The sequence below is a fragment of the Mesocricetus auratus genome, unplaced genomic scaffold (genome assembly GCF_017639785.1).
Source record: "Mesocricetus auratus isolate SY011 unplaced genomic scaffold, BCM_Maur_2.0 Super-Scaffold_100007, whole genome shotgun sequence".
Classification (NCBI taxonomy): Eukaryota; Metazoa; Chordata; class Mammalia; order Rodentia; family Cricetidae; genus Mesocricetus; species Mesocricetus auratus.
The window spans coordinates 52,827,381-52,853,246 of NW_024429191.1; the positions used below are offsets into that span (position 1 = coordinate 52,827,381).

Here is a 25,866-nt window from a genome sequence, read left to right on the forward strand (position 1 = left end):
ACAGCAGATGTGGGACTGTTTATGGGAAAGATAAGGATCAGGACCCTAGGAGACCAGCTAGATTGAGCAATCCCTAAAGACATTTGAGGAGCCACAAATGCCTCGAAGAGAAAGACCCTGTCATTGAATAACAGCTGCCAAAGAGGACGTGATTTTGGTTCAGATATGGGCTCTGAAAGGCGATTGTTCTGTCTAAAGCATAGCACACCACAGCATGCCATTTGGAATCAAAAAGAGTAGAGATCACACCCAGGTGCCATTGTTTTCTCATGTGTGACATTGAGATGACTCACAGACCATACCTTCCTTGTTCAGCACAGGTTTACAGCAAGGTCTACTAGTGCTTCTGAGAGGATTTAAGATTTAGGAGTTTTGGGCTCAGGGTCCATAAAGGGACCTGCTGCATTCAGGTCCCTTGTTATTTTTTCCTACTCTACTCAAGCCTCACCTGAAGGCACTGTCAGGAACACATGGCTCAGTCTTCCTTAAAATACCCCCTTCCTTGGTTGGGGTGGCCTCTCTTTGCTCCTGATCTCTCAGGTCTGGCAGAGCCAGGCTTTCAGTGTAGTATAGTATATTCTGTCCTAGTCCAGGGGAGGAGCTGTCCTCTCAGATTGCAGACACCATCATGTCTCTCTTATCTGTTTAGATACTCACTTATCCTTTGCCATCTGTGCCTTTACCTGTTACCAATGGCAGTGAGTGAACATCCCCTTATACACAGATGAGCTGCAATGTTCTGGCTGCATTAGCATCCTAGGTTTCAGGAGCATGCTGTATGTCTCTTAAACACAGCATGTTACAAGTACGTATTGTGTTTTCAGTCTGGATGAATAAACAGTTGTGAACAAGAAACAGGACTTCTATCAAGAAATAGAAGGCAACATGACTGTCAAAACATGAGCTGAACATGAAAACCTAGGAGGCTTCAACATAGACAAAGAACTAAGACAGGAAACTAAGGAGTGCTGATAGCAGGAGAAATAGTCTTCCCCAGAGAAGAACTCACCAATTGGTAATCCAATACCACATGGTCAGCCCTGAAAGCATGATTGCAAGAAACACTATACAGACTGAGCAGGCTGTATTTACATATTTAATAATATATATTTATATGCATATGTGTATATACATATATGTATATAATATATATTAATGTAACAACATTAATGAATAAAGAGTTCATGGACTTGAAAGAGCAAGGTGGAATGTATGGGAGGGTTTGTAGAGAAGGTGAAAAGAAAGCAATTATATTCTAATCTTTAAAGATAATAGAAATAATAAATTTCTAGAAAGGCATCAGAACAAAACAACTTTACCATATAGAGAGTGTCATAAATGATCAAGTGAATGGAATAATGGTGAGGAAATGGGGTATAATTAGCTCATTATTTTTTGAAGTTAGACTTAAGAATTAAGTCTAGTGATTAAATTGCAATAGTATTATGATCATATTTTAATTTGAGTTCACCTAAAGACAAGAGGGAAGAGTCAACTTGATACAGTCCAAGCAAAGATCCAAATTTTAAAGTCTGGGGAAAGTTTCACTGTGTGCTTTAGTCAAGATCTCTGAACACCAGGTTCCTTGCAAGCAAACAGAGATAAAAGGTCAAACAAGACAAACCAGATGAAGAACTCCGGACAATATCTTAGAATGTTCTCAAGAGGCACTTGCTAGTGTTATAGAGATCAATGAATGAACATATTTGACACTAAAAAATTCCAAGATACATAAATATATGGGTATTCTTAATCTTTAAAACTACATGTAAAATCTAGAAAAGTGGTTATATTTATAAATGCAGGATCATTCTATCTTAGTAGAAATTGCTTCAGGTTCCAGCACTTTACTTAGTTTTTTCCTTCTGGGTTTCTCAGATTCTTGGATTGGACCTTACAATTTTAGATTCTCATAACTGTAGCGCCTTTTGTCACTTTTTTTTACTTTGAAATTTGAATTTGGGGAATATATCTTAAGTTTTCATTTCACAAAATAGGTTCTTCCTTCTGGAACACCTATTTAATGTTGCCTATATCATATATAGGTTATAAGACATTTTTGTGTTGAAGTATGTTAAAACCAACTATAGCTACTGTGGTATTACATCCCTAAAAAATCAGTCTGTATATTAAAAAGAAGCTTTTTACATATCTCCTCAAAGCATTTTCAATGCTATTTTAATTAATTATAATTTTATTCTGTGATACCACTGGCCCATATTCAAATTTCTCTGGATATCCTGCAAACTTTTCCATTTGAGCCATTTGTTCAAACAGAGCCCAGTCCAGAACCTTGCAATGCACGTGGTTGTTTGGACTCCCATTGCAGATGTCAGTCTTTAACAGATCATTTTGTACAACAAGGACTGACTGAGGAGGGGACCACACCCTCCCTGCCCAGCATCAGCACAACCTGGAGCTTGTTGGAAGTGAGAGCCCTCAAGATGCAGCTCAAGCTCTGACGCAGAACAGCACCAACTCGCATGCACTGGTGACACGGGTACTCTAGAGTCCGGGAGCACTGCTGTCTCACCATGGATTCTGTCACAACTGGTAGGCATTTGGGTTGTGTTCAGCTTCCAGTTGTTGTCTATAATGAATAAGCTAAGAAATTTATGTACAAGATTTTAGGGTTTTTTGGTGTAATTAGGCTAGATAACCCTATGAGGAGCCTTTTGAGAAATGTCAAATTACTTTCCATATTGGTCACACTGTTTCAGATTCCACCAAGAGGGTCATAGGGCCTCAGAGTTTTCTCATCCTTGATACAGTTGATTCTACCTGATTGACTGGCTTGATGACCTAGAGGATGGAAAGTGGCATCTCATCATATGTTTGTTCCCCTCACTCTCCTTTTTGTTTGTTGCTTGAAACAATTTTGCTTGGTAGTTGTCCACAGTAAATGTTTTCTATATGAAAACATTAGTACAATCAGCTGTGCCTTCTAGGAAACAATTACATAGACTCAAAGAAAAATACATCTCATCATATGGTTTCAAGAAAGTTGCTTGGGAAAGTGTATGCTGGAAAATGCTTAAAATATATCATAATTAGCTGTTTTCCTTTTATCAGGTTATAACTGTTGCTTACATATTCTAGATAAAATTTTAAACACTACTCCCTAAATGGGAGCACATTGGTACATGCCTATAGTCTCAGAACTCAAGAGGTAGAGGCAGAAGGATCAGTAGTTCTAGGTCATCCTTGGCTACGTAGAGATTAGAAGACAGAGCATGTCTCATATTTTTAAAAAATGGGATTATTCTTCAAAGAACAAATGTTTTCATTATTTCAATAAATCCTAATTTAAATTAAGTTTTAATTTAATCAAAACTTAATTTAATTTGATTAATGTTTTCTTTACTGACATGTTATTCTATGACTTGAATTTTGGTGCCATGTCTAAGAAACCATTGATTTATTTAAAATTTAGGCTTGTATTTACTTTCAAGACTTTCACAGTTTTAGCTCACATATTTTAGGACTTTGGAAATACTGAATTAACTTTGTACATGATCTGAGATAGCAGTTCCAATTCATCCTTTGAATGTACACAAACTGTTGGATATAAATAAGAAATATTTTCGTTAGTTTTCTGATGCTGAGATTCATTTTTACTTTAAATATTTTTGCATTTCCTGCTTGCCTTCATTTTGCTCTTGTCCTTGTATATTGTATGGCTTACTGTATCTTGTAAGGGTATTTGAGGCAGCATATTCTCTTTTACTGTGCTGGTAATATTCCATAGACTCTGATGTGTGACATTATTATGAATATTTTCTAAGGATTCAGTAATTTAGTTTAAATTATTTAATTTTATAACTGGTACACAACTGCACATGTTTATGTGTATTCTATTATAATTTAATGCATGTAGAACAGAGGGGAGGAAGAGTCCAGGAAGAGATCTTGGGGATGTAGTGACTAAGGCATAGTTATTAAGCTGGAAGTGACAGCATTCTACAATACATTTAATGGTCCCACTTGACAATAATCTATTGTATATTCTATAAAATGCAGAATTTTAAAATATTATTCGTAATTATGTACTAAAGACATTTAACAATTTTTCGAGGTTGACGAGGCATTTTATTTTCTAATTTTGTTACTGTCTTCTTTAAGTCCCGTAATTAATTTTAACTGATTTTTTATGAGGTCATAAGTTGAATCATTGTTAGTTTTGTGAAACTGGGTTTAGCTCTGTAATCTTATGCAGTGTATAACTGTTAATGTAAGTAGAAAATTGGAAGTGAAGAGTGTTCATTGGCATAATTGAAATAGAGTGCATATTCACATATATGTATTTTTGGCATTTTATATCTTTTCCTTTATTTAAATGGGCTCTCTTGTAGCCTAGGTTAGACTCAAATTCACTATGTAACAAAGGCTAGCCTTAAACTACTGATCTTTCTATCTCCATCTCCAAAGAGCTAGAATCAGAAGTACCTCCCCCAGTTTTGAATTTTAGACAGCAGAGGTTTTGATCTTCTTTCATTTCACTGAATCTTTGAAGAACAGTCTGGATAGCACAGGTCTTTACTAGGTAGTTTTCTTAGTGTAGAAACATTGTTTCAAGAAGAATGAAAAACATGAACCATTGTCTTCAGAATTTTTTTTTGGTTTTTACAAGACAGGGTTTCTCTTTATTGTTTTGGGGGTTATCGGTCCAGCCCAACCTCGAACTCACAGAGATCCGCCTGCTCACAGCTACTCACAGATCCAAGAGTTTTATGAGTGGGTATGGCAGGCTGACTCCAAATGGTCTACAATTTAATGTATGTAGTTATGTCCATACCTTCAGACTGAAGACTCTCTGGGGGTAAGGATCATTACTGTGTTAGTTATCCGGCACTGGATTCAGTGTTTATAGAACACTTGAAAATGGGTGAACAAATTTTTCTTGGATCCTTAGAGCACAGTTAAGTAGAACTGTAGTACAAGGAAAATACCTTGGCCAGATGAAATGTAGAAAAGCATTCAGGAAGATTATTTCAATGTTCATCATTGGCATATTGCAGAACTTTCTGGAAGAGCATCTTGGGCAAGCTGCATTAAGTGTCCTATGTCCATGTACCTGAGGGTTACTATGCAAACACTGTGATTCTTCTCTAGATAACAAAGAAGATGTGCTCAGCAATCATCTAGAATGAAACATCTCAGAAAGCAAGCCCAAGACTTCCCTCATTGACCTCTGTACTCATGGCAAGAGGAAACCAGACCAGCACCTTCGATTTCCTCCTCTGGGGACTCTCAGAGCAACCACAGCAGCAGCACATCCTCTTCTTCCTCTTCCTGTGGATGTATCTGGTCACCGTGGTTGGGAATCTGCTCATTGTCCTGGCCATTGGTACTGATGTACGACTCCACACCCCCATGTACATCTTCCTCGCCAGCCTGTCCTGTGATGACATCCTTTTCACCTCCACCACAGTACCCAAGGCCCTGGTGAACATCTACTCCCAGAGTAGGGCCATCTCCTATGCAGGGTGCCTGGCCCAGCTCTACTTTTTCTTGACATTTGGAGACATGGATATCTTCCTACTGGCCACAATGGCCTATGACCGATTTGTGGCCATTTGTCATCCTCTCCACTACCAGATGATCATGAGCTTCAGGCGCTGCTCACTCTTGGTAATAGCCTGCTGGACTCTTACAAATCTTGTTGCCATGATACACACCTTCCTCATATTCCGGCTCTCCTTCTGCTCCAAGAAGATCATTCCAGACTTCTTCTGTGACCTGGAACCCCTGATGAAGATCGCTTGCTCTGAAACCCGCATCAATGAGTTTGTGCTTCTCTTCTTGGGAGGTGCAGTTATCTTAATCCCCTTTTTACTCATCCTTGTGTCTTATATCCACATTGTGTCAGCTATCCTCAGGGTCCCTTCTGCCCAAGGGAGGCGCAAGGCCTTTTCTACCTGTGGGTCCCACCTGGCTGTGGTGACTCTGTTCTTTGGAACAGTAATAAGAGCTTACCTGTGCCCCTCATCCTCTTCCTCCAAGTCAGTGATAGAGGACACAGCAGCTGCTGTCATGTATACAGTGGTCACTCCCCTACTGAATCCCTTCATTTACAGCTTGAGGAACAAAGACATGAAAGGAGCACTGGTCAGAATTCTCAGAGGCAAAGTCTTCTTCTCCTGGAGACACTGACTTCTGCAGAGATACTGAAGGTGTCTTCAATTCCCTCTGCTGATGATCTTCAAGACTTCTACCTCAGTTGTCTCTTTCTGAGTCCTATATATGTTTCCTCACAGTCCTACTCACTAACTCCTCACCTCGAGGTTCTTAGATTTGAGGAAAATGCAAAGCTCTCTTTAATTTGTTATGAATTGCTTCTTTGTTCATTTATCTTATAATTGCATTCACCAGAATGATGATTTAGTCAATGACAGACAGCAAGAAAATTCTTTATATGGGGACAATATTCTGAAATGAAAATTCATTATTTGTCCAAAATAAAATGCACGTTTTGGAGAATATTATCCATGAGCACAATGCATTTTGATCATATCAAACCCTACCCCATCCAAATTCTCCCAGGATCCTCCACATCCCAATATCAAATTCATATTCCTTTCATATATTGTATGCACTCCCACACATGTATATTTCTCTTACTGAGTCAAACTCATGTTCCCCACAGGCACATGGGTGCAGAATTGAATACTGTGATATGGGTAACCTAGCATACAGCTTGTCAGTGCAGAAAACTGCTTTCCCTCCTTCAGCAGCAGTTGACTGCCTGTAGCTCCTCAACTCTGAGAGGGACCTGGTATGGTCTTGGGTAGGCAACTATATCTGTTGAAGGTTAATGAGTGTAACATCTCTGCCCTGTCCAAAAGACATTACTTTGTTGCAGTCCTCCAGGATCTCTGGCCCTTATACTCTTTCCTTCCTCTCTTCCACAATGATTCTTACCCCACTTGTCACCTTGTGTTTCATTGTCATAACAAACATTGCTCCCCTGTTTGTGGTGACACTGGTGTCAATAAATGCACTGCTGAGCCTGAGTGTGAAGACTAGGTGATAACTGTCTATGTATTTGTTATACCATTTGTCATCATTTCAGAGTAAACTACTTCAACTCACAATGTTCTTTGTTCTGCTACCAGCAGATTCATATCTTGTGTTTACAAAGTCTCTGGCCTATTCAAGAGGATATTGAGTGGTTGACTTATACCACTTTTGTTTGTTCATATAGTCCATGCTGACAGTGAATCTGTCCTCAGTTTCGAGATATGTGTGACTGCCCATGTTTTTTGTAACCTTTTCCATGGAGAACTGTCTTTTGCAGGGTTAATAATTCTAAAGTCTGTGTAGTCCTTTAAGATGGGGGGAGTGATATATAAATGTGGTACATTTACACAATGGAATACTACTCAGCAGAAAAAACAATGGAATCTTGAAATTCGCAGGTAAATGGATGGCACTAGAAGAAACCATCCTGAGCGAGGTAACCCAGTCACAAAAAGACAAACATGGTATGTACTCACTCATATATGAATTTTAGACATGGATCAGGATAGTGCCAGTCTGCACTTCCACTGACAAAGAGTCTAGAAAACAGGAAAGAACCTAACAGAGATATGCATGATACCCCAGAGAAGAGGAATGAGGCAAGATCTTCTGAACAGATTGGGAACACAGCAAAGAGTGGGGGGAGTGGGAGCTGAGAAGAAGAGAGGGGGAGAAGAGCAAGACAGAGTAGATCATGGGGGAACAGGAAGGTTAATTGAATTTGTATAATCATATTAACTGTGTAATAATATAAATTCATTAAATCAAATTAATTTGAATGTTTAAAATTTTTAAATAAAAGTAAAATTTTAATAATATTTTTAATTAAAATAAAAATAAAGGTTTAAAATTTTTAAAAACTTGGCAGATAAGGTCATGGGGAATATGTTAATGATGAAAATTTTGACAAGTAAGGTCAATATCAAATGAAAAAGACTTCAACTTGAATAGAACAAGTATATTTTCCTTCTGAAAATAGGAAATAATAAAAGTGTCTATTGCACAAATGTTATGAACTATAAACATATCTGTAGCTATTAAAGCAAAGCTTTCAATAGTACAAAAATCATCAATACCCTTGTAAGTATAAAGATTCATGAATACTTTCAATGAGAGGCTAAATAATAAAATTTTAGTTAAATATCATGGGACATGTTCTATATTCCAACATTGTTCCAGATTTCTTTTTATAAGTTTCTTTTTTATTTACTGTTGAGGAGCTGTTGGCAGTTGATGAATACTGGAGAAAGGGGAGTGAGTGTTCTCAAGGGATGTGGCCTCTCATATGTTGTACATGAGGCAGTGGATAGAACTCTGCCTACTTACATACTCATACCACTAATGGACTTAGTTGGGTCTTCATTTTATCAGGCCCTGACTGACTTACCTATTATGATGTATGTTCGCTTTTGACACATACAGCTCTGGGTCTTCCCTTGGGACTTCAGTCACTGCCTGGGGTTAGTACAGATGTTGTACAGCAGTTTTGCTTCCTTGAGCTGAGCAGCACTCTGGGCCTTGGCCAGAGTGAGGTGGTCAGTGGTGATGCCGCGATCCAGGTGATGCCTCCAGAAAGGCAGCAGTCAAGAGAGCACAAGTGGGTGCACCAGTATAATCCCAAGGATTGTCACTCAGATACAACTGTAGTTCCCATTTTAGCCAACTTCTACCCTACAATATGGGACCTGAATTTGTTGCTGTGTTAAAATGTACTCATGTTTCTCCTTCAAAAATAGAGATAAAATACATCCCTTCATCCATTCAGGGCCTGTGTGCTTGGTGATTTTGCATATTTTGTTTTATAATGACTGAAATAATCAACATTATTTTTGTTCATGGGAATACTAAGACGTATTCAAGTAAATGCTCTGAATGTATAGTAAGTAGCCAGCATAAGTCTTCAAGGAATCCGTATCAAGTACCTAGTTAGAAAAGTGGTGTCTATCCTTTACATTGTCTACTGAAAAAGAATCAAAGAATGCCTAAAAATAAATCGTGCTCCTCTTTTAATGGGCTCACTAAAGGGAGTTTCTATACCTCATCTAAAGAATTATGATGATGGAAAGGGAATAGTGTGATAAAAGGATGTAAGTGTAATACCTAGTGTAACAATTCAAAGTTGTTCCTAACAATATACTTGAAAATACTGCAGATAAATGAACTTCCAAGTAACTCACAAGTAGACAGGGAAAAAAATCAGGAAAACAAATACAAACAAACAATGAACTGGCCGGTTCAACTCTAAACATTTTAATAACCACATTAAACCTGTCTGGTCTAAGTATGCCATTTAAAATATATCAGTAGAATGGGTTATAAATAAATAAATATCACCCAATAGTAGGCTCACTAAAAGAAGCAATCTTCAAATATTTAAACACCTTGGTCAGGTTGAAAGGAAAATGGAGAAAGGCATGCAAACATTAGTGAAAAGAACAATATATGCCTGATTATGGCACTATTTATAACAGTCAAGCTATGGAATTTGCCTAACCACCAAAAGATAAATGGATACAGGAAATGGGGCCCTGGTGCCATGTCTTGGGTTTCTCTGTGTCCTCAGGCAGCTCCATGGTGCCAGATTCTGGCTTAGCAACAGATCAGAAAGGGATGTCTTGGTATTTCTTTGTGTGAGTTTGTGTTCTGGTTCTACTAGTCTTTGATGTCAGTCCCCATTGACTGCTAGGACTCAGTGTCCCAGTGCCACAGGCCAGGACAGAGTTCCATCAGATGTCACCACAAGTTAAAACTTGCAGCTCCACTGCCTAGAAGAGGTTTAGACCAATCAGCGGAGTCACCTGGGAGTTAATCTGCTTGCAGGCTGTGCAGCATGCTCCGGGTTCCCAGGTTTTGTGAGTTGTCACTCATGCTGGGGGGGGGGCTTTGCTGATGCAGCTGTCTGTGAGTCATTCCTGTTCCTGTAATGTAATCCCTCAATCACATACCTCTAATGAACCACAGTAACTCATTGGCTCACCAAGATGGACTTTAGTCATATCTATACTTTGTTCTACTGTGGACTCCTTATCTGGGGTGAGTAGATGTGTGTGTGTTGCATCTCTCCAGGAAAAGTTTTGTCCTGGAGAGATGTCTTGCCACACGCTGCTTGTTTACTGGCTTTATTCATTCATTTGGTCTGTTATACTAATTTCATCATTTAACTTCCATTTACTGAAGGAAGCATAATAAAAGTAGAGCTGATACTAAATTGCATATAAAATGATGAGAGGCTGAAAGGGGGACAGATAATAGAAAGGCTAGCTGAAGAGCATACCCTTGGAAAGCTCTGATAAAGGCCACTGTTTGATCTTGGGAAGCTTTCCTGTCAACAAACTCCACATGCTTCCTACAGACAAAGCCTATATTGGGAAGGAACCATCTTACAGATCTGTGCAGCAAAACCAAGACAAGGTAGGACAGTTCTTCAAAATCCCCTGCTTCACAGGAAAGTCTATCAGATATGGTAGGCCTGTAGGCAAGAGTTGGATGCCCCAACATTATGGAGAAACTTTGGGTGACTGTCCAGACAGGCTGTCATTAGGTAATATTTCATCTTTCTGGGATCTCTGATGGAGTTGAAGACTAAATAGTTAAACTTATAATTGCCTTAGTTATGATAGAAAACAAATTAGGTATAAAACTTTAGACTCACCAAGATAGATAATAGAGTATTTTCTCTAATTTTGCCAAATACATATAGACTGGATATTGTAATTGCAATTCTTACTTGATAACTACTTTATTGTATATAATTTTACTATGTTAAAGTTAAAACCTTTTTAATTAGACAAAAAGGGAGAGATGCTGTGGAATAATCCTCCTGTACACTGTGTGAATATATGTTTATTAAATCAATCATAGTGATTGGTCTAATAAGCAAGCTGACTGGCCAATAGCTAAAAAGTTAGGTGGGAAAGCCTAACTGAGAATGGTGGGATGAGGAAGGGCAGAGTCAGAGGAGTCACCAGTCAGATGGAGAACGAGTTGGACACACAAGTAGAAGCCATGAGCCTCAGGACAGGACATAGATTAATAGAAATGAGTTAAGTTGAAGGAACTGGTTAATAACAAGCCTGAGCTATTGGCCAAGTATTTATAATTTATGTTAAGTTTCTGAGTCAGTTATATGAGAAGCAGCTGCTGGTTATTTGGAACAGGTGGTTGGGACAGGAAAACACCATCTACACTCCTGCCACAGTGCTAAACATGCAGCTTACATGTCACTGGGATTCTGAAAGGACTTTTGATTCACCTGAGCTGCCTACAGAGTACCACAGAGTCACCTGAGCCCCACTAGGAGCTCTCTGATAAGGCTCCTCTGAACAGTGACAGTTCCCCCTTGGAACTCCCAATAATGAAAGTTCCTTCTGCCTCTCAATGGTGAAAAGGTCAACAAGGGAAGCTTCTGGGGTCTCTGATACAGAGGAAGTAGGACATAGCAGTGAACTAGCCTCAGCAAATCCCCTAGTGCCCTTAAACACAGAGAGAATAGGCTTCACAAGAAGGAAGAGGTCAGGGGAAAGGGGGTCATGAAAGGAGCCAGGGCCCCTGAGGCACTGTCCTTCTTCTTCTCTTAAGTGGATTTTCCTTTCCAGGAACATTGTTACACCATGTATGATGCCAAGTTTGAGGTGATAAGTCCCTTATCTGTTTGCTAGATCAGAGGAAGGACATGTAAGCACACCCATCTAGACTGGACATCAAAGTAGTGAGGCTTCATGGGAGAGATGGAGGAGCTGCACACACTCTGCTATCCAACCAGAGAGCAGGGGTTGGGCTGCATGACTAGGGTATAAGTGAAGAAAAAGCAAGCTGGTATCTCCTTTGCCAAGGCACAGTCATGCTTTGAGAACTCAGAAATTGGACCTCCTATAAAAAGTAAATTGGGGGAAAGCTATAGAAGGAAACATCTCAGCCCTTAACACAACCACAATGTCTCTCACTCTCTCTCATATAGGTTTTCTCATGCAGATGGAATGGGAGCAGATGATTCTAGTCCTTCTGAACAATAGAGCCACTGAGGCCCAGATGATGTGACTATGTCTTTATTGGTCTCCCTGAAAGCAAGAGGTGCAGTTGGGGACTAGTTGGGACCTTGCCAAGGAGATGTTCTCTTTCCCAGATGTCAACTCAGGTCTTTGAGCATAGAGGAGTCCATTTTCAAACTTAACTTGAACCTGAGAGCAAGAAGAGGTGTGGGGAGTGGTACAGGAGTAGAGGGAAGACTTCTTCATTCTCATCTATCTAATGAATCCATAAGAATGTAGGACTTTCCCCAGGGAGTTCATTACAGCAGACTACTGGGAAGGTAGCTTGGGGTCTGAACATGATTCTGGAAGTTGTGGGTTGTCTTGGAAGTGGTGGCACGGATCAACAGGAAGGCAATGTGCTGAAGATTTAGGGGGAAATAAAGTTAATACATCAGAGATAGAAGATGTGGGTTTCACATTCTGTGTGATCAAGCAATAGCCAGTTCTAGCAGCTCTGAAGCCATTAGTGCAGAAGAAGAAGCAATGGGCTGATGGACATTATTAGAAATAAGGGTGGGGGTGGCAGCAAGTCAAGGAATGCCAAGAGCCAGTAGAACTGAAGATGTGGAATAGTTTCTCCCCTACAGCCTCCAGAAAGAACCATCCTTACTAATGCCTTTAAACAACTTTTACTGGAGTTATTTCAGACTTTTGACTCTAGAAAGATGAAATAATAGATTTCTGTGGCTTTAAGGCATTCATTTTATAGACATGTGCTTTCAGTAGCAGTAAGGAGTTGATTCACTGGCATCTTATCCAGACTTGAGAATTCCTCTATTTCCTGGAGGAAATGTGAGCACAAGTTCTCACTGAGGAGTGAAGCTAGATGTGATGACACAGAGAGATTTTCCTGATATGGGAGCATTTTCCCCACTGAAGAACTGGATCTCCTTGCAAAGATGCTTGGAGTTGGTTCTAATGAACCACTGAGAAGCATATGGACGCTCGGGCAGGATGATGTCAAACACATTAGTAGAACACTCAGGAAGGGGCCAGAAGGACCATTGCTTAAGTTTCCTGGGAAGCTCAGGAGAACATTCCTGTAGTGAGGAAATAAGCTAAAGACCAAATGCTTCTTCCAGAAGCTCACCATTAGTAGCCTTGTAGTTTTAATTTACTTTCCTCTGATGGTGTTGCTTATCTATTCTGTATTTGTTTATCTTCCTTTGTAAAGTATCTGTTGGCCTCCTTTGTCTATCTGAACCCTATCTCTTGGGTTCCCGTTACAATTGTAAAAGGTACAAAGTTTCCATCTGGCATCACTCAGTTGTGGATTTCCTACTCACTTGTCTGTTTTCCTAATATATGTTTGTGGTCCAGCAAATGTATCTGTCTGGTGAATGTATCTAACAAAAGTCTCCCTATGGGGACAGCTCTGATCTCACAGTTTTTTGCCTTTTGCTGTTTATCACATATATTTTATAGGTGACCAGACATACATTTTATTGTGATGGGATACTTGTACTCAACTGAGATAAAAGTTAAAGTGTACACAAAAGCAAGCACTAAATACATCAAATCCTTGGCTTGAAAGTAAACCATGAAGTTCTAAAAGATACCACAGACAGATACATTGATACAATGTTTAAATGGGAAGTCCTTTTATTATGGGCTTGACACAAAGATGACAAATTTCATGAAAATGCGAACCTCAATTTGGGCAGTAGAGGCTCTAAAAGGTAAAAAGAAGGGGACAGGGGATTTATGTTGAGGGGTACATGGCAAATGTGCCTTTTTGGAATATGAGCTGACTCCCAATCACTGCAAAAGTTATACAATGTATATTGGTATTAAAACATGCTAGCCCATGGATATGTACAATCTTTACTTACCAGATACGTTTTGTTTAATTAATAATGAAGGAAGAAAATTCTAAAAAGGTTAGCAAATTAACCAAAAGAGAAACTACACCACTCCCAAAAGGCTGATGTCAAGTCCAAAGGGAACCTGTGGAGTGGGTTTCTGCTTGCCAGGCAAGGCTTTTCCCTTACATATCTAAGCCCATGCTTGTCTCCAGACACCTTTGGTCCCTATTCACATGTACCTGTTATGCATTTCAAAGTCCACACTAGCTTCCTGGCCCCTCTCACCTCCTCTTCTACCATAAACTCCCAGGCTGCTCCAGTTCACAGGCTTCCCTCCCCTTAGCTACTTGTCCTCTTGTAACCCACATGATTTTCCATGCCCCACTTTTCACTTTTCTTTTGTTGTTGTTGTTGTTGTTGTTGTTGTTGTTGTTGTTGTTTTGGTTTGGTTTGGTTTTATGAGACAGGGTTTCTCTGTATTGTTTTGGAGGCTGTCCGTCCAGCCCAGCCTCGAACTCACAGAGATCCGCCTGCCTCTGCCTCCCGAGTGCTGGGATTAAAGGCGTGCGCCACCACCGCCCAGCATGCCCCACTTTTCTACACCTATCCATGTTCATTGTGCTCCTCTCTCTGCTCAGGACTCTTCCAGATGCCCCTGGCTGCTCTCCCTCTAACCTACAATAAAACCCTTCCCCTATCCATGTACTGGTCAGTTGAACTGTTACTTTACTGTGTCCTCACTTACATCAGACAATTTGCTGAAAGGTAAAGAAAATAACAAATATATCAATATCATCTATCTGTCCATCCATTTATAGATAACTAACCACATTTATAAATAAATTCAAATTAAAGAACAACACAACGTTATATTTAATTGTTAAAGACAAAAGATACATTTATAATACCCAGTGACATCAAAGATGTGCAGTAACAAGCATTCCCACACAGTGCAAATCAAGATGAAAAAGGTGCACTTTTTTGGCAAAAAGAAAGAACAGAATAGTTACCAAAGTTTAAATTTGTCTTTGTATTTCCTTTAGCACACATGCACATGTTCACGCACTTATACATTACTTGCAAGAATTTAGCCAATAGAGGTAATTGCAAATGCATGGAATACAGATAAATATTAATCTCAGAATTATTAACTCTTATAAAAGCAAAAATATCAATGAGTTGGAAAAGTAAACCACTGTTAATATATAAAATGGAATATTTTGTAGCTATTAAAGTGGATATGTTTGTAGATAGATTGATTTCTATAATTATATAATATAAAAGAGGAAAGTTAGTTGCAAAGTGGTATTTTGAATGTGTGTGTGAGTGGGTGTGTGGGGCATTGTTGTAGCCCTGGTTTAGACAGGCATTGGTAACATTCCGCACCATTTGGGCTTTTACAGCATGATGAATTTCATGGCTAATGACAAATTTAAGTTGTGAAGGGATTTCTAGTTTGGAATAAAAACAAACAGGACATCGATTTCAAAGGAAAAGGAAGCATAAAAAAATTGTTCAAGAAACCCTGTAATCTCTGTGGGTAAACAGAGAAATGGGATTGTGCCCAAAGTGCTTCTTTGTGATTCTGATATCAGTTGCTTGGTTTCACCTAGTGATTGTGCCACAGCAAGTCACCAGGCAAGTCACCACTTGAAGCACAGCATAAACGGCAAGATGACAGGAAAGACTGAGGCTCCGGGGTCTTAGAGGCAAACAAGCTGTGTTTTTCTGCAATGTTAAATGCTGGTGGTGAGAAGCAATGGTGGAAAAAGTGGCCATTCGCTGTAGAAAGAGAATCTGTCAAGAGACTTAAACTAACAGAACCAGACATGAGTATTGAGAGAGCCTTGATGATTATTTTGTCCCTCCTGCCAAGCACAAGTCAAGAAATATAAAGTATTTGCTCAAGTTCAAGAATATCCTGGACAGCAGAGATATGAGGTAAGAATTCTTGATGTTTTCCCAAACCCTTGTAGAAAGCTTGTTGTTTATATCCTAAAGATTGTCTGATGAGTCAAAAAGGATCAAGAAAGACCCAAATTTCTACCTGTCCTTTACAACATTAGTAGGATTGAATCAGGAGGCAGGAATGTGTACAAAGTGTTCTTCACAATCTCTATTGAATGCATACCCAATATCCCCTCATCTTTGGTGTATTTCCTCATGTGGCAGATATTCTTCCTGACTTTGGTACATCTCTGTCTAAAGAAATGGCAGCTGTGCCCTCAGGCACTCTAGTATACCCAGCAAAACTTGAGATATTGTTTTCTTGGGACAAGGGTAGACTATGCTAACAGCTTTGGACTGACAGGAACTGGTTATTGTTGGACCACACAGAATGGGAAGTTGAATCATCCATCTCTGACATATAAATGCTATCCCACTCAAATCTCTCCACAGCCTCTTGCTATCTTATTTTTTTCATTCCCTCTCATCTTATATTCTATCCCTATAGCCCATGTCACCCTCTCTAATGCTATTATTTCTTCTCAACCCTTCTACGTGACCTTCTATCTGGATTTCTCCTTATTTCCCCACTATTCACTTACATTTCCCACAAATGCTCTACCTCCAATCTTTTTGTCCCTCTTCTGTACACTTTCTTTCCATCTCTATTTTAGCCCATCCGCCAGTCTGCATACCCACACCAAATATTATAGGGAAGTGAAGCCATAGATTCAGGTCAAAAGAGAGGGTTGGAGAAATGAATCCTAGGAATATCAACTAAACAGTAACACTGTCAAGAATAAGTGATTAGTCTTAAAATAATGTGAGGTAGGAATTCACCTAAGTGATAACTAGATTTGATGACTGGTGAACAGAAAACAGGATGAGCGAACACTCTAGGTTATAGCCACACTTTCACTGGCAGGGCAAGGCATCGCCATGTGATCTGCATTCACACATGAATTTTAGAGAGGAATTTAATATTGAGTAATGGGGGTTATGAAATGTTTAAATGTTTAGGTTATAAATTTTTATTTTTCAAAGTTTAGAAACATACAAGAATGGTAATTGGGGGAAGCTCATTTTTCATCATAAATTTTCCTACGTGTGAGTGGAGTTTTAATATTTGCAATCAGGTCTGTGCCCTGCATCCAGATACCATGTTCTCTAAATTACTAGAGAATATGAAACCATACAGCAAACTTCCTTTCTGTTTCATGTGAATCTTAGGAGTTTCATAAGAGAAATGAGCCTTTCCCCCTCTAGGCTTATGTTGCATAGACAGACCAAGTATTCCTGAAATTGAGGAATAAATAAGTCTCTCCAGGAGGATGCTTTCTGAGACACTTTGGGAACTCCAGCTAAAGGGAGGATACAGTGAGTAAAAGCAGAACTCATCAGACCTGGCAGAAATTAGGTACACACCATCTATACCTGGGTACAGCCTCCTTGGAAGACAATAATTATTATCCCTTAAATTAAGCTCTGAGATGGAAAGAGTTCTGAACAATTTGTTGTAGTGTTTGACACTACAGGGCACCCATCATCCCAAGGTTTAGTTTCAAAAGAAATAGATGGAAGGAACCTTGAGACCTCCTTAAGCTGCTGGTCGTCTCCCTGTGAATACCCTCCAGAGGGCACCCTGCACATCAGGGTTCCTCAGGCTATAGATGAGTGGGTTCACCATGGGGTTGATGACAGTGTTGAAAATCCCAATAGCTTTATCCTTATCTGAAAGTTTGATGGAACCAAGTCTCATGTAGTTAAAGATGCCTGTGCCATAGAATAAGGCAACCACAGTAAGGTGAGAGCCACATGTGGAGAAGGCTTTCTTCCTGCCTTCAGCAGATCGGATTCTCAAAACTGCAGCTGCCACATGGATGTAGGAGGTGAAAATGAGTGCCATGGGGGTTCCTGCCATTATGAAACCCACTGCAAAGAGCAGCAGCTCATTGAGCTGGGTGCTGGAGCAGGAGAGCTGGAAGAGCTGGGGCAGGTCACAATAGAAGTGATTGATCACGTTGGGGCCACAGAAGTCGAGTGTGGATATGGCCACAGTGTGGGCCAGTGCATTGCTGAAGGCACAAGACCAGGATGTGGCCACCAAGACCCTCTGGACTGTGTGGTTCATGCGGGTGCTGTAGGTGAGGGGCCGGCAGATGGCCAAGAACCTGTCATAAGCCATGGCTGTCAACAGGAAGCAGTCAACCCCAACCAGCAGATGGAAGAAGAAGAGCTGTGTGAGGCAGGCTCCGTATGGAACTGTGCGCTTGTGGGACAAGAGCCGAACCAACATGGAGGGAATAGTGACGCTGATGCACCCCACATCCATCACTGACAGATTCCCCAGGAAGAAGTACATGGGAGTGTGGAGTTTGGATTCCATCAAGACAGCTGCCAGGATGCTAAGGTTGCCCGCAACTGTGGTCATGTAAGCCAAGAGAAAGACGATGAAGACACCTGGCCACAGCTCTGGTGTCTCCACCAAACCCAGCAGGATGAATTCAGTAACCGTTGTTCCATTGGCTCTAGGCTTTGGGTGCATGAGTTCCTCTAAAGAAACAACCAAGCAGGAAAACAACATGTCTCTCAATGAATTAGGGAAATTTCCATCATAGCTACAGGAAAACTAACCAATTAGAAACTTAAAAGAGTAACTTAATGCCATTCCCTCCCTTCCTTTTCCTCCCTCCAAATGATATAATTATATAATAATATCAAAAAAATAAAAGAAATAGTTTAAAATGTAACCTGTTGTTATTGAGGTATAGCCCTTAAAGGAACTGGGGGTGCTTGGGTATCAATGTGTTTGTAGCATGAATCAGATCAAGTGTTTAATGCACAACAAATCACAAGCCAAGTACATTCTTCATTCTAAAGAAAAGATACCCCAGTTTTGGTACAGTGAAATAGAAAGATTTGCTAGGGAACAGCATCTGATTATCCTTGAAAAATGAGAACAAAGAAGGATGGCACCATCATTATAGTGTTGTTGTAGCATTCACAACACTAAACCTGAGAAATAGAAAAAACTTGTATGTTGGGAAGAAATTCTTTATCTGAAAAAAATAAAAGCACTATCAAGAAAATAGGAGTTAAAATTTAAGAAGTTCCTATTTACTTATATGATACCAGTGTATGTAGACTGGAAACAGTGAAAAATACATTCACTATTGTGTTTTCCTAAGAAGCAAAAGTGCCATGGTATAATGTTATGAGATTACAGCAGGGCGCTCGCGTGCACGCAAACGCGTGCAAAAGAAATTTCAGTTTACCAGTGGCTTTAACTAAAGTGGCATTTTTCCCTTGTTTCAGTTTTCCAATTTGTCTACAGTTGACACAGAGCTTTAAATGTCATGTATTGCCTGGAGCTTGTCGTGTAACCTACTAAATATCCCATCACAGTGAACTAATGGAGCAAAAGAGAAACAGTGCTCTCTTTCTCTGCAGCAGTCAATACCTTTGATGTGGACAGTTTTCTTGGGGCATTCTCTAGTAACACTCCCAGATGAGCAATTGGGAAGCTTGCTCTAGGCTAGACACTATTCTAAGAACTTTACATGTAGCAGCTAATTAATTCCTTCAGCATCACTGTAGAAGGATTACTATTTTATTCTTTGCTTTACATCAAGAAAAATGTGAGCATGCATAAGGCGAGAGACACAGGCAGGGCAGATTTAACCCTCCAGAGTCCCTGCTCTTAACCTCTAACACTCCAGTTAATCCCAGGATGGCAAGGGCTCACGGCCTTAACTTTCTTAAATTCTTCCTGAAGTTCTCTGTGAACAACTCCTGTGACTCAAAATTCCACTCTAATCCCTGTGGCTGGGCTTTTGTGGACTCCAAGGTCTTTCTTGGAGGCAAGTGGTTGAAGTTCAAGTGAGCACCATAGTGATTCATAGCCACAGCAGCCTTTCATATTGATTCCCTGCATCATCATCATTGTTTCTGACAATTTCTCTGCATAGAATGCCCTTGCAGTGTCTTATGGCCACATCTCCAAGACGTGGTGCAAATGATGCTATTTCCTGACCGATCCCTGCTCATTCCAAAATGACATTTGTGTCTTCACATTCCTAATGCACTTTGATTATATTCTACATGGTGCTTGCCTTGTAGAAACCATTTAGCTATTTACCTAATCAATCTAGTTTAATTCAAGTGTAGGGTTCACATCCTGTTTCTCTTTGGGATCTGTATGCATAGGTCCAGTGCTTCTGTGCACCACTTCCCAAATAAATGGGCGGATGCTCCAATTACCAAAAAAGGAACGTTGACTAGCAAGGATTATCAAAAAAATTTTAAGCGACAAATGTGAAATTAGACTAACTAGGCTTTGAAAAGTTTTGAAAGGAGGATGGATAGAGTTGAATGAGAAGCGAAGGTTTCCCTGCAGGTGGGACGATGGTCAAAAATATCTTTTAATGTAAACTTCAAAATCATTTTTTTACAGTCAGAACAGTTGTTTCTTTTAAAAAAAAAAAGACAGTCATGCCATGGCACAAAACACTAATTTCTGCCTTGAACTCAACCAAGAAGAGACTACACACTTTTGACGTCACCTAGCACCACCACTGATGTCTGTGGCTGATGGGATGTTGAGAGGACCATCACCGGTCAGGACAGTCACCGATGCTGAACCAGCTCTTGCACTCCCTTGCCAAAGACCTGTCATCTAGAGCAAGCCCCTTTTTTTAATTTTGAGCCATGTGAAGCCAGGAAGGTCAACCAGCTAACAAACAGCTGAAGTCCCCTTATCCAAGTGACTTAAGGGCAGAGGAAGGGCCATGAAAACTCACCTGGTGATGGCACAGGAACCAAAGGGATTTTGCGGGAAAAGAGGTGAAACACAAACTCATTCAGCTTCAGTGAAAGCGTTAAGGATATATATATATATATATATATATATATATATATATATATAGAGAGAGAGAGAGAGAGAGAGAGAGAGAGAGAGAGAGAGAGAGAGAGAACAGAGAGACTGGGGCATCTCTGTATTTCTGTCCTGGGGATTTATCATTGTGTCAGCCTCTTGGGACCTCAAAATTAGTCCCAGGAAGTGGGAGAAGGGTGTGCATATACAAGCAAAACCAGGTCAAAGATACAAGCCCTAATAGACACCACCGTGGTGAGGCAATGGAGCTTCACATCACAGTGGAACCCAGAATTTTTCCTGTGTCTTTGTTCTCACCTTCAGATTGTTTACAGGCACATAGAGGAGATACGACAAAAACTCAGTTTAGCAGAGGGGCATAAAGAGCTGTCTCCTGTCCCAAAATCACTTGGGAAATTAGAGGTGGCGCTAGAACTGAATTGGGTCTTTAGGCCACGAAAACGGCTCATTTTCTTGCCTGCTACAAACAGGGTCGAGGACTGAGCAAGGCTGACTTCTAAGCTTGTGGATGAGGAGAGAAACTTCCTCGAGTCTGGGGAGGAAGGGGAAACCCAGGAAAGAAGGAGAATCAGAAGAGGCTCATGGAAACCAAATCCTCAAGGATACAATGTGTTCCCACCTTGAACCTTGTTAGTGAGGGCCAGAGGGACTGTGTCTTGGGATTCCTGGAATACTCCTGGGGGTGGTCTTGGAAACTCTGTGCTGGGAAAAACAGGAAGTGAAGGGGCGAAGTTGTTCCCTAATGAGGGTTTCAGCCAGGCCCTCCGAGGCTGGGAGCCTTAGTGATACAGATGACGAAAGAGGAAATTGGAGCAGCTATGCAACACATCCTTCACACTCTTTAGCCCTCTCAACCCAAACCCCAGAGGTGGTGCACACTTGTGGGATAGAGAGACTTGTCTTCCATTTCTTAGCAATTGCTTATTCCCCTTGGGCCTCAACTTTCTCATCTGTGGAATGCACATGATTTCCTTCCTTAGCGTTCTGTGACAAGTTCAACAATATACACAAGAGTTCCTTTTAGAGGATGACCAATACTAACTTAAAAACAATGGATAATATTTAATACATGCTTGCTATACTCATGTATCAAGAAATTTACATGGAGTTGATTTCTAATCAGTCCTTCCAATGATTCTGTCATGTATCTATATCCCTCACATTTTACAGATTAATAAATTGAATTTCAAGGTGATTCAATCATTTTCTTATAGCCACATATGGATCTGAGGGCTAGACATTTAAATATGCGTTTATACCATAGTTTCACACCTATGCTATGCAGCACCCTCTCTCTCTATCTCCTAAAAGACCAGTTGACCATACACTGTGGTTTTAGGTTTATTTTTGTGTGCAGCATTAGCTTTCCTTTTTATCTTATTTAACATTTTTTAAGAGTTTCATATATGAGATCTATAGTTACATCATTCCCACTGCAAATTTCCCCTCCTTAAACTCCCTTTGTGCCCTCCCACTCTTTCTTCAATGCATTTTAAAATTATTATTATTATTGCTGCTATTATTATATGTATATAGAAATACAACCTACTGATCCCACTTAGTGTTGCTGGTATATGTGTGTGTTTAGAATTGAACAACCTGCTAGGGGCTCATCCCTGTGGAAGATTGATTTTCTCCCTCTCTTAGCAGCCATTAATTGCCCATAGCTCTTTGTGTAGGTTTAGGGCCTTGTGAGATTTTCCTCAGCCATGTTGGGATGTCAGCTGATGTTGTCATTGTGTAGCTCTTGTTTCAGCAACCATATTGTTAAGATTTTGATGGTGTTACTCCCTGTCATCTGTAGAATGCACTACCTCAGAGCAGACAGCCTGGTCCTCTGGCTCATAAAGTCTGTCTGATCCTCTTCATTGTTGTTCCCTGAGCCCTAGGAATTGTATTATAGTTGTATCATTTGGAGATTGGTCTGGGAAGGGGAAACACAAGAGGGTTCGACATGTGATGCCATGGGGGTAGGACGCCGGGAACTATTCTCCGGTAAGAAACATACTTAGATTAACAATTATGGGGTAATTACTTAAGGCAGAGCTAGCCAGTAAGAGACAAGCAAGGCCAACAGCTTCATAATGAATATAGCCTCCTGTGTGTTTATTTGGGACTCATGCGGATCTAGAACCAGGCTGGCGCGGCAGAGCCCAGGCGACTGGCGGGGGATAAACCAAAGCGGCTAGCAAGGAAAAAGCATCTCTTAACAGAATGGTTGTCAGGAGCGGGATTGAATTTCCACGCAAAACAACAAAAGCTTTAAAGGAATTTTAGAAACAGAAGAACGGAGAGAAGCACAGATTTTTGGTAGCAGCATTTTTCTCAGGTGTGCTCTGTTTTGCTAGCCACAAGCCGAGATTCACGCGGCTCGCTTACTGGAGTCTTCCTGACTCGGCAAAAAAAAAAAAAAACCAACAAGGTTCTTTTAAGAGACTCTGCTAACAATTGATAGGTGTGTACGTACAGCTGCAAGTGGCAGCATTTGCTGGATGTCAGCATGGACTGAGGCGGTAAGCTGGAGTCACGCTTACGCCCGCCATCTTGAAATGGCAGTTTAAAACAGCCGCAGTTTTACAGATAAGACACGTGGTCAGAAAAACATAAAGATTTACAGTAAAGTCAGACTTGGATAAAGGAAAGCCTCTAAAGGTTTACAGTGTGTTTAAAAATATACGTGAGATTAAGAGAGAAAATAAAATAGCAAAGTGGTATATAAATATAAAAGCCGGCGTTGTGGTGGCGCACGCCGGTAGGATTGCTCCAGAGGCAGAGGCAGGCAGATTTCCAAAGAGAAACCCTGTCTCAGAGAAAAATAAATGAAAGTGAAAGAAATGAAGTAATAATAGATAAATAAATAAGCCACGTAAAGATGGAAATCACACAGAGAGTCTGGATACTGTACACTATTGTGTTTTTCAGTTTTTTCATTGCTAAGGAAGGAACAAATGCTAAAGTACACTTGATTATAAATGCTGCTGAATTAATTCAACTTATATCTTTTGAAAATGCATTGACTTCAAAATTTAAGTATAAGGATATGTTACTCGGAAAAGGAGTTTTAGCTTATGTTTCTACAGAAAATGAAAAGCTGAGGATTCCTTCCAGGCTTTTGTGGTTCGACGAACCAAGATCCCCGGAAGCAGTGGACCAGGTGTTCCAACAATCGAAACAGCTAAGATGATGCAGTTTTACAGGCCCCGAAAATATGGACTTATACAGGTTTCTGAGTTTTGTCATGATCCCCATGGTATGAACAGCGCCCCCTTCCAGCAGGAAGCAGTTTGGAATGAGCGACGTCCCAATTCCCATCTTGTTTATAAATCTTTGTTTTCATTTAAATGGGATTGTTTATAATTGGTTAATGATCACAGCCAATCTTCTTTTAATGGTAAAAAGGGGAATTATGGTATGGGTATTGCTTTTCATTTATTGATACAAATTCAAGGTCAATTTTGTGATGTTCATATTTCTCCTCTTGATTAAGCATTGTGCTTATACTGATCTTCTAAAATGTAATGCATAATTAAATACAGACTATAGATAGTTACTTATAATAGAATTTATAGTTAGATAAGTTAGGTTTTCTAGATATACAGAAATATATTTGACATAAACAGTCTTCAAACCTCTCAAAGACCTTCAGAACATGGCGTTTAAAATGGTTTAGGGTTTGTCTTGACAATGAGAAATGTCTGCTCCTGGCAGCACCAATTACGTCTGAGAGGAAGATGGGCATCGAAGAAACTCGTTATAAAGTTTGCTTTCAACATGGCAAGATTAGCCATTTGGGCAAGAAACTGCTCTTGCCTAGATTGTTTGACTGTTGTTGTATCATCTGGACATGCAGGACCCACAGGAAAGTGACTACTGAACTCAGTCTTACAGGGTTCCTGCTTGATGAAGAGTCTACGAGACTTTCTGCAGGACAAAGAAAAATGACTGACAGACTGCCAACGCAGATGGACAGTTTGAAATTTCCTGCTTTGCTGAGAAGTGTTCCAGACACATTGTGGCCTATGGGCTGAAGATGGATGCCCCAACGTTACAGAGGAACTTCGGGTGACTGTCCAGGCAGTAAGATGTCTCTGTCAATCCTAGTGTTTATATATTATCCTTCTGTGGTCTTTGATGGAGTTGAAGACAGATAGTTATAATTATAGTTTTCTTTAGTTATGATAAAAGATAAGCTACATATAGGACTTTGGACTCACAAGGATAGGATGGATGATATTTTCTTTAAATCTTGCTAAAATATTGTAACTATGTTCTTACTTGATAACTGTTCTGTCATATACAATTTGACTATTAAGACCTTTCTTTTGTTTAAACAGAAAAGAGGAGATGTTGGGGAAGTCCTGTTATTTGCCTGTGCATTTGTCAATAAAGTACTGTCTGGCCAATAGAAAACCTAGATAGGAGGGACTAGGAGTCGAGGAGGATTCTGGGAAGGGGAAACACAAGAGGGTTCGACATGTGATGCCATGGGGGTAGGACGCCGGGAACTATTCTCCGGTAAGAAACATACTTAGATTAACAATTATGGGGTAATTACTTAAGGCAGAGCTAGCCAGTAAGAGACAAGCAAGGCCAACAGCTTCATAATGAATATAGCCTCCTGTGTGTTTATTTGGGACTCATGCGGATCTAGAACCAGGCTGGCGCGGCAGAGCCCAGGCGACTGGCGGGGGATAAACCAAAGCGGCTAGCAAGGAAAAAGTTTCTCTTAACAGATTGGCACCCTACAGTCATCTGTCCTCTGCATTTGATCATCTGTGGATTTCTGTGATGGTCTCTGTCAGCTGCAAAGAGAAGCATCTCTGATGAGGGGTGAAAACTAAAGGTATTTGTGGCTACGAGGATAAGAATGTGGGATACAACTGGCAATTCTACTGGTTTAGGAATCAGGCAGCAGTAGGCAACACAACTCCTGCACCAGAACCATTACAGAAGAGGGACTGGAAACTGTAGGAGTGGAAGGACCAGGGAATCTACCATGAGACTGCATCTCCTAGAAATGACAGGGAAGCTACATTCATGGTACCTCAACAATAGGGCTGCCTAAGCAAGACCTGAACAATGACAATACCAATAGACATGCTATCATGGAAGGAATAAATCTCACAGAATCCCAGACCCTAGACAAAGAACTTAAGGAAACTAAGATATT

The 25,866-nt window shown here is 40.2% G+C and overlaps 2 protein-coding genes across 2 annotated transcripts; one reads left to right on the forward strand and one right to left on the reverse strand.

Annotated features, from left to right (window-relative positions):
- Positions 1-5,151: 5,151 nt before the first annotated feature.
- On the forward strand, positions 5,152-6,153 carry LOC121141206 (olfactory receptor 1P1-like). Its single transcript, XM_040748050.1, has one exon. The coding sequence runs from the start codon at positions 5,200-5,202 to the stop codon at positions 6,151-6,153; it is 954 nt and encodes a 317-aa protein (XP_040603984.1). The 5' UTR covers positions 5,152-5,199.
- An 11,246-nt stretch (positions 6,154-17,399) lies between these two features.
- Positions 17,400-18,347, reverse strand: LOC121141162 (olfactory receptor 3A1). The gene has a single exon (XM_040748012.1). The coding sequence runs from the start codon at positions 18,345-18,347 to the stop codon at positions 17,400-17,402; it is 948 nt and encodes a 315-aa protein (XP_040603946.1).
- Positions 18,348-25,866: the final 7,519 nt, after the last annotated feature.

What these genes read in the sequence shown, in the direction of transcription:
- LOC121141206 (XM_040748050.1), top strand. Translation starts at nt 5,200, where the DNA reads ATGGCAAGAGGAAACCAGACCAGCACCTTCGATTTCCTCCTCTGGGGA.
- LOC121141162 (XM_040748012.1), bottom strand. Translation starts at nt 18,347, where the DNA reads ATGCACCCAAAGCCTAGAGCCAATGGAACAACGGTTACTGAATTCATC.